Source organism: Manacus vitellinus, unplaced genomic scaffold (assembly GCF_001715985.3).
Source record: "Manacus vitellinus isolate BGI_N305 unplaced genomic scaffold, ASM171598v3 scaffold_16_pilon, whole genome shotgun sequence".
In the NCBI taxonomy this organism is placed as follows: Eukaryota; Metazoa; Chordata; class Aves; order Passeriformes; family Pipridae; genus Manacus; species Manacus vitellinus.
In genome coordinates, this window is record NW_021939189.1 from 10,717,969 (window position 1) to 10,727,294 (window position 9,326).

The 9,326-nt window shown below is 38.5% G+C and overlaps 1 protein-coding gene across 5 annotated transcripts; it reads right to left on the bottom strand.

Annotated features, from left to right (window-relative positions):
* Positions 1–271: 271 nt before the first annotated feature.
* Positions 272–9,326, bottom strand: DTWD1 (DTW domain containing 1). Of its 5 annotated transcripts, none has more exons than XM_018069884.3 (6): positions 9,102–9,304; positions 7,585–7,881; positions 6,646–6,906; positions 5,494–5,637; positions 4,830–5,103; positions 272–1,082 (listed from the first exon to the last, which is right to left on the bottom strand). In XM_018069884.3, the coding sequence occupies exons 2-6, from the start codon at positions 7,693–7,695 to the stop codon at positions 853–855; spliced, it is 1,020 nt and encodes a 339-aa protein (XP_017925373.1). In that variant the 5' UTR covers positions 7,696–7,881; positions 9,102–9,304; the 3' UTR covers positions 272–852. The 5 variants fall into 5 exon arrangements, with proteins under 5 accessions (XP_017925373.1, XP_017925377.1, XP_017925375.1 ...); XM_018069888.3 differs by lacking the exon at positions 7,585–7,881 and adding an exon at positions 7,267–7,321 and having other exon boundaries at positions 9,102–9,303; XM_018069886.3 differs by lacking the exon at positions 9,102–9,304 and adding an exon at positions 8,659–8,872.

Below are 9,326 nucleotides of genomic sequence, written 5' to 3' on the forward strand. Positions count from 1 at the left end.
TCCAAAAAGATCTATATTTTCAGACAGCTCCTGCAGTGCAATGAGCCCATTCTGCTGCTTCAAATACAAGCATGTGGCACCTACAAAATGTTACTGTTTACAATATGCCATAGTGACATTCATTAAGTTAGTGTTCCCCAGAATAATATTATGTAATAGTAATAAACACTTAAATAAATTTGTTTGAATAAATCTAAAATTACCCAAGAAGTTGAGAATAATCTTAATATAACAGTATGTGAATGGTACTACAGAAATCATACACTGTATATTTAAAGAGACCATTTTTATTAGTAGAATAATTTTCCAGACTTAATTTTGAAAGTACAGAATTTGTATTCAATTAATGTGCTCTTTCATTTTGTATTGGTGCAACTCACTTCAATTAAATACCACCCTATTAATTTCTGTAAGCTTTTGATGTCATGAAAGTGAAATCCTTATTACTGTGTAAAACAAAAAGAAAACACCTGACATGAACTATTAGTAACGATAAAAAGCTAGCAAGTTAATTCATTTTTACAGTTAGAGGGATCACTCCTTATGGCAAGTCCTCCTATCCCCACCTCAGGAACGGTGCTCATCACAGTGAGCACATCACACCTGTAGGATGAAATCCAGCAAGATTCAGCAAAGTGTAACTGTTTTCAAAAAAAGTAACTCTGACTAGAGTGCTCATCTGAGTAGTTCTGCAACCTCAAGTGTGAAGGATGAGGTCTGCAGGTTGCTTCTGGACAAACACTGTAGCCATTGTACAATCTATTTCCAGATTTCAGTCAGACAAAACTAGTTATGTCTGTGCAGTTTATCACTACAAAAAAAAGTTGTGTCATGCACCTATAGACAGACATCTTATTCTTTTCCTGCACAACACTTGGCATTTTTAATCAATGTGTACATAAATGAAAAGAAAAAAAGCAGGTTATCATATTGTCCTTTGTAGTTCTCTTTCAAAATTTCCTGATGATAGTCCACAAGGAAATAATAAATGGCTTCTATTGTGGAGAGGTACGTGTCTGGCTTTCCCTTCTGATGACGCCAAAAACAAGTTTTCCTTGTCTTCAACTCAATTTGTAGCAACCCTGTCATGACAAAAAGATGACACAGATTAGACAATGAGGATTGGTGGCCAGGATGCAAACAAGACTTTAGTTTTGTTTTCTAGCTGTGCTGCTGCCCTGCTGGCTGCCTGCATGCAAATCATTTCTCTTCCTGTACCTCCATTTTTCATCTGTAAACCTGAGGCAATAATTTTATCCTTCTTTGTGGACCACTATGAAATTTGATGAAAAAATGCTGTAAGTACAAGATACAATCCTCATATTTACAATTAATTACAGGCTATCCTTTCATTCCAACAGCCTCACAACCCTCAGTAAACTGCAGGGTCTCTTCAGATGGCAAGAGTGAAACCCACACCTACCAAGACTCATCAAGGTTCTTAAAATTATTACTTCATCTTCTGCAAAGTTAATAACTTTCAAATGTAAAACAGAATCCTTCAGACTATTAGTGTTCCTGACTGAGGACTATTTGCAAAAGCCAGAAACTTTTCATTTATGCTTGTTAAGTAACTGAAATCTCACTGAGATTACTCAGGAGTAAGTAGGACAGAATCTGGTAATTAACTTTATTAGAAACTAAAAGCATTCCCACTTGAGATGAAAGAAGGAACTTGGTGTCTGTATGGCACATGAAAATCTTTTATCTACCACAGTCTCTGTAACTGTTCTATTATACAGATGAATTTTAAGTGTGTATCTTGGTTGTTATGTTCCTTAAGATGCACAAACTATTCAAAACTAAAGCCTCCTTAATGTGTAATAGCTTTGTAAACAGGATGGACAGTTGGATTATAAAGAACAGTGTATACACCTGTCGATAGTATCAGGAGCAGGTTGTAAAGTTACCTTTTTCTAAATGTCAAAATCTGATATTGTGTCACATGAGATGGTTTAGCACAAGTAATAGTACAAATAACAATATGGTCTAAGAATTGCTTGGAATTTATGGACAGAGAAATTTCAGTAGGGTCCAAATTCAGGAGCACAAACTGGGCTATAGCCCAGCACTTGTAGTTCTATACTTCTTACCTTCCAACTATGGTTAATTCTTTCCAGTGTAACTACAAGCTGGATTTAGTTGTTTGCTTTGCAGTTAGCAATGTATGATACCCTGCATAGTAACACAAGTTTCTACTACAGTGTTTTAAAAAAACTTGAACACCAGAAGATTCTGTCCCTCAATTTAAATGTTATTGTTCGCATTTTGGAAACAAAAACTCAAAACAACAGGCTAATTATTACCTCTAATAATTCTATACATGTGAAAGTTAAAACAGTAGTAGGAAACTGCATTGAGCTTGTTTCCCTCACAAGTTTTCAACACCTGAATTCTCAGCCATAACCAAAGTGAAAAGTTCCATCAGATTCAGAGACACTTCCACCTGAACAGCAGCGAAGTAAATCCAGGGGATGATTCCTCCAACATAAACTCCCACATAGGTGTGGCTTGAATACAACCAAAAGTTCATTGAAGGCAAGACCATGGACACTACTGAGCTTACCACAACTGCAGGATCAGCTCATTTCAAACAAAAAATTTTAGTAGTTTTTTATAAAAAATAAAAACGGAGGGAGTTAAGGGTTAGAGTTTACTGAGCCAAAGGCAATGTTTTATTACAAATATGAAAGCTTATAATACTAATGTATAAGCTAATAAAATATTTGGCTAATATAAAGTGGATCAAATTTACAGGAAAAAATATCAAAGTAATTTGTTTCTTTAACAACCATGTTGATGTTGCCAATAAGCTCCACCACTCATGTGAGAAAGTAATTATTAACATTAGATTGAACTGTTTCCTTTCTGATCTAGAGACCACTTTTAATGAAGTAATCAATCCTAGACATTACCAACTTTCAAATATTTCCTGTCTTTAACACAACTGATTTAGTTTTGCTTTCTAAAGATATATTACACCACTTTTACAAGATATAGAAATACTTTTTTTGTCCAAGTTCTCAAGGCTCTTTTTTTAAAAGATTGATGTACTCATTTGCTTTCTCTTGCAGTACAATTTGCTAGATTTACTCTCTATATAAATACAAGGTTACAAAACACAAGTTTTTTCTTTAAATTTTCTTGGCTTCATTAATGTTTCCATCCAGTATTTCTTGTAACTTAATCTCTCTGAATAACTACGGCAATTACTTATTTGGAATTACGATCACTTCTTTTTGAACTTTAATATACCAGGAATATTTTGTTGGATGATGACTTCATTTGCAATTGAACTGAAAAATGACAACAGTTCTCTATTTCCCATGTGTGTACAGCATAAAAATGTCATCAGTTTATGCCTCAGAAAACTGCCTTGTTCATCTTGGAAGTCAGACCTGTAATCTCTAAAAGAAGTGATAATGCAATTTATGTTCTGTATGAGGGGCACTAAGGAAAGCAACGTGTGCAACTCTTACACCTGATGCAGGAGGGGTAAAATTTTCCCTATAAGAAAAAAACTGACTTCCATGACACTATCAAACCTTACAGCAATCCTGAAAGGTGCTCAGGGAAACAGAGGGCTGGAAAACAGCTGGATCCAAGATGATGTTCTAAAAAGGAGGGAAGAGTCCACCAGATCAGCACTGTCATGGGGGAACTGGAAACCATCCTTTGAGAGCTCCAAAGTAACACCAATTATGACTTTTTTACTGAAACACTGCATAAGCTTCCATGGAAATCTTCAGTTCCCCTGGCTGCCTGTTACTTTTCTTGAATTCATCCTCTCAAAATAAGTTCCAAATGCTTTACAGAAACTTGCAACATGCAATTACTCTAATTGTTACAGTAATACTTCAATGTAGTTGATAGAGCATGTTTTGTGTTAAACTAAATACTTGTAACAGGATTTTAATTAGCCAATACATTATACTAACATGTGGGATTCTTTAATAAACTGACTAGACAGCAAGACAACATTCATCTTCCATGGAAGACAGTCTGTGAAATTCCTTGTAGGATCCAGTGTAAAGCAGGCACTAGTAGTTATATATATTGCATATAAACTTGACAGGCTGCCTCCCAGCTAAGTGCACCTTTTCCACTAATGAAAGTGTTTTCAAACTCCTATTCATCTCCAAGGAAATGGAATGCTATTGCTAAATTGTTTTGCCTTTTGTGGATTTAATTAGAATTCTTAAATGTAAACTTCTTGTAATGAACCTAAGACAAAAAACTTCTGCAGAGTTACCAGTTTCTGCTTTCAGAGTTGCGAGGGTACAAAGGGCCAGCAGGAATTCCCTTTTAGTCTGGAAAGCAGTGAGATCATCAAAATGTAACAACTTCACTAGAAAGAGAACCCAAGCCATGACATGCCTGTGCTGTGTCTCCTAAATCCCTCATTCACCTTTCAGTGGCCTGTCTGCCACCACTGTGTACAAAAATGCTCCCCCGGGTCTCCTGAAAAAGCAGAGAACCACCTGCAAAGGAATCATTTTTGACTTTCTTCAGAGATAACTCACACTACTGTTCTGTCTTAACAGGAGAGCTTCCATTCTGTGAGACAAGGTTTGTTCCAATAGAGAAGTGAGAGAAATAAGTGTAAATGCTTTCTTCAGTATTATCATTTTGCAAAACAAATTATATGACATGGAAAGTAATGGAGTCTTTGGCTCAGGAAGTATTTACAGCCCTGAAACAGGCTGTCAAGTCTTTCATGTACCTATAGGGGTAGATATACACTTATACATGCTCAGGTCTGCTATAGATATATGTCCCTTAAACATTTCTGCAGCAATAACATCTCAATATCAACTTGTATTTTTTACCTTGAAGTCGTTCATCAGTTATTATCTTGTTGGTTTGGTTCCAGGTACTGTCAATAAATATTATTTTCTTCAGTCCAGTGCCTTCATTCCTGCTGCTTGGGATGCATTCGTTTGGACTTTCTTCTTCTTTAGGTTCTATTTTTGCTTGCTTAAGAACTGGTTCTTTGGAACAGTCATCATCACTATTACAGACACCTTTTTTAGTGTACTTTTGGAGATGGAAAGCAATATCTTTTACTGAAACCGAATTGGGGCCAGGAAATATAAGTGCTATCTGAATGAAAAGAAGAGAGAGATCTGAGTGTCAACAAAATCTAATAAAACATCAAGAATTCTTCCATTAAAGAACAGAAATTTTATAAACTTCATAAAACATTTAAGTCAGGACAAGATTCAAAAGTATCTTGTAAAAAATATTCTATTTTCTAATGTAATGTTAAATTTATGTTAAAAACATGTTAATTCAAAGTTTAAGTACTGCAGCTGCTGAATATGATGGGCACAACACTGTTGTGCTGTTTAACAAACTGCTCTTTAACTTACTGCAAGTTGAACACGTTCATACATGGGCAAAATATTTCTTATGGTACACAATGAATCCACTTATGTAAGGTGGTGAACAAAGGAAATTCAAGGTGATTAGACAGTGCTACAGTTTTCTTACTTCATGTCTCTTTTCTTCATATTCTGGAATGCAAGGGTATTTATAAATTGTAACATCATCAGGTGCCAGGAGCTTTGCATGCACAGCAGTGCTCTTGCCATCTGTTTCATTTGGGTGCTTGATAATGTCAATCTTCAAAGGTAACTGGAGTTAAAAAAATAAAAAAGGACAATATTTATGATCATATATAGAGGTATAAACATTTGTAAAAATCTTATGCAAAATTCAGGAGAAATCCCTATGGGTGTGTAATTAAAACATATCTGACAATTTTGGATAATATTTTTGTTTTAACAGGCTTGGAACTAAAGTAGAGACAAGTGACAAGAGGCATCTTTTACATTCAGTTTATGGAAATACTTGAGAAGAAGCATGGCACAATCTCTAGAAACAGAATCAATAAGGTAAGTCAGATGGGGTCTTAATTTGAGCAATGTAATGGTTCTAAATATGAATACTTACCTCTATTAGGTATTCATCCAATTGCAAAAATGGCCATTTCAATGAAAATACACCTAAATCTAATAGGTCAAATTTCCAAAGTACTTCTAAAGTATTTTCACAATGCTTTCAATCTTGTACCTTCAAAATGCATCTTAGTTCCCAGCTGATTTTGCAAAACGTCTCAGTCCTCTTTGTGGTTCCTGTGAGTATTTTACCTGAAGGGCACTGCCCTATTTATTTATATTTTGAGAGTGGTTATCTGAATTGTATAACTCTGACATTCAGGAATGCCTTTTAGCTCACATTTTATGTAAAATTCACTCTTGGTTATGGACAAATCATATTTTTTGTTCACAATACAATCTGTTCTAGTCAGAGTTATGAGAAACTGAAGAATGAGGAAGAGCACTGTAAAGAAACTTCCAAGAACTACCTGGTTGAATGAGAAGCTGAGTGACTTCAGCTTGTATTCTCATCTAGTAGATCCATGAGTGTTTATGTGAGGGCTGGACCATTTTCAGTATTTCTACATGCAATTCCTCAAATAAGAACAATAATTTTATCTAACTGTAGTTTATTCATACTTAAGCTGGGTTAAAGATGAATGTCCATAAAGAGTAAGTCAGAAAAGAAATTGTTGCAGGCAGATTATTCTCTGTCCACAGTAACTAACAAGAATATTATAAAAAATCCATTAGATATATTAACCTTCACAGTTGGAATTTCTTTGGTAGGGACAGTTTCAACAGGAACAAAGCATGTATAACAATAGAACATCCTTGAACTACTGCATCGGGGGCATTTTGATCTGCCACTCTTTTTTGCCTTTTCCAGCACTTCCTGGGATGCTAACTGTAATTGTTGAAGAGGGTTATCTTGAAATGATGATGGAGTCTGCAGTTCTTGGCTTTCCAAACACTCAGTACTTCTTTTTGGTCCTTGTGTAGATGAACCCAAAGACATGGTTAGCTGAAACACACAATATGTTGTTATATAAAAATCCAGTTACTATGAATTAATTTATTGAAAATTATTCTGTATTATCCTATTTAACAAAAAAATACTCATCAGAGAAGGTATTTCCTACAGCAGAAGGAGTAATAAAATCATCTGATTCAGTTATTATAGCACCAAGAACTCCAAAGAGATTTCAGGAGGGCATGAGACAAACAGCTGGAAAGAATCTGAGATCTGCCTCTTTAATGCACATATAGGCACGTTCATAATTTTACTAAGTTATCCCACTCAATTTCTGCAGAAATATATTTTTTTTCTGTTGTTAGGGTCAGGGACTAAAAGTTTATGAAAACACTGCTAAACAGTGTTTACCTGGATGAGCAATCCCATTAGTCTTCAGTATGACTACCAACAGTGAATTACATGCCTAGAGGATAGAAATCCATAAGAGAAAAGCTAATTGTACAAATTTAGATCTCTATCCTGAAACTTATTGTGTGTGGGCCAACCAAACACCCTGAATGAAATCCCTCCTGGGCAGAACTTTGTGAGATAGAAGAAATCTTCCAAGAGCAAAGCTTGAGGCTTAAAAATTAGAAGAGCTAGAACAGGGCTTTGGTGCTCCATGTACCAGATAGGAAGTGCTGACCCAGCCTAGATTTGTTCTGCAAGTTTGTATTTATTTAGTACCATTGGTGAGTTTTTTCCAGGCTTTCTTCCACACAGGTGTTGTCTCACCCTCTGCAGCTGGTGCAGAAGTTTCCCCGTGTACTCTGAGCGGTGCATCAGAACCAGGACCATGTGCCCACAGCCAGTGCAGACAGAATTAGTGCTCTGTGAGCTCAGGCTCAGAGTCACTCCAGGCTTTAGTAAAGCCCTTCTGACAGATCACTCAGGGTCCTCTCTGATCTTCAAAGCAGCCCCCAGTCAGCAGCCTGCACAGCCTGCAGTAGTTACAAACTGCCTTTAGCACTTTGTGCTGCATCACTGGAAATGAAAAAAAGTCATTCTCAGTATTTACTTTCAGCTAATTTAGGTTTACTTTTTCATGTCAGGGATCACACTTACGAAATGATGTCACAAACCAGTCATGTTTAACAAAAACAAACAAACAATAATTCCTGAGATGTGATCCAAAATTAAGTGTTTAAATAAAATCAAGTGTAATTTAATTGAAAAATAATAAAACCAAAAAACTCAGCTAGCTTTCCAATAAAAAATTAAAGTTAATGCCAGAAAAAATTGTTATTGTCTGGTAAAATCAGACACTCATGTATGCTCTGATACCGTCCCCTCTCCTTCTGACAAAGTCTAACTTCTGAAAGGTCAGAGACGTCCATTCAAATAAACACAAAATCTAACATGCACACAAAATTTATACTGCAATTTGCTTTCAATGATCTCTGAGATAAAGCAAATATACATTACATCTCGGACCAAGCCACACTATTATCAAGTTTCCTCAAGCAGCAGAGAGGGCGAGAGGCCCTGGAATTGGACATGCATTCCCAGCCTGCAAACCGATTCTTTTCAGTGCACAATGTCTTGTGCTCTGTGGTGCTCAACGGTGACACCTCGAAGCACTTTTGTTACCGGTACTGACAGGGGATCTGCTGCGGCCTCACAATAAGAGCTGTGCCCACGTTCAGCTGTGTTAACACGGTATTCTTTGCAGAAAACGACAGCAACAGAGTTCATGCAACTTGTAAGACCCAAATCTCACTTCAGACATACTTTTAAGACTGTAAATAACTCCATCTACACCTGATCTCCAAACCCCGGATAAATCGCTGCTGCTGGAGGGTTCTCTCCACATTCCAACTGCAACTCCGGGGCAACTCCGGACCTCGGTCCCGACACCTCGGGGGTTGTGTGAAGCTCTGGGGGTGTGTGGGGTGCCATGAGCTCCCCTCTGCCGTGCCCGGCTGCTGCTGCTCCCTGAGGTGAGCGCAGCGGCCACAGCACCGCGGGCTGAGGGCAGCGGAGGGCACGGACCTCGGGGCGGGGATCTCCCAGGGGAATAACTCCCCCGTTCGGGCACGTCCGAGCGGCCCCTGTCCCGCAGGCCCCGCGGCCGCAGAGCCGCTTCCCCCGCGGGCCGCCCGAGCCCGCCTGCGCACAGCGCGGCCCCTCAGCGCTGCCTCCTCCGTCCTGCCCTCCGCCCCGCTCCTCTCCTCATCCTCTGCCCGGCTGCAGCCCTTCCTCACCCGCCTCCCGGCTTTGCTCCGCCGCGGCCCTCGCAGGCCCCGGAACGAAAGTGCCGAGCTCTGCCTCGGCGGGAGGCGGGGAGCGGAAGCAGCCCGGGCTGAGAGCGGCTGCTGTCTCGTCCGGGGGTTTGTGTTTGTTCGGAGCCTCCCGCCCGGAATGGGATTTTTTTTCGACGTGTTGTGTCGCAAAAACCTGACCAGAAACCACACACACAGTTCCCGGGG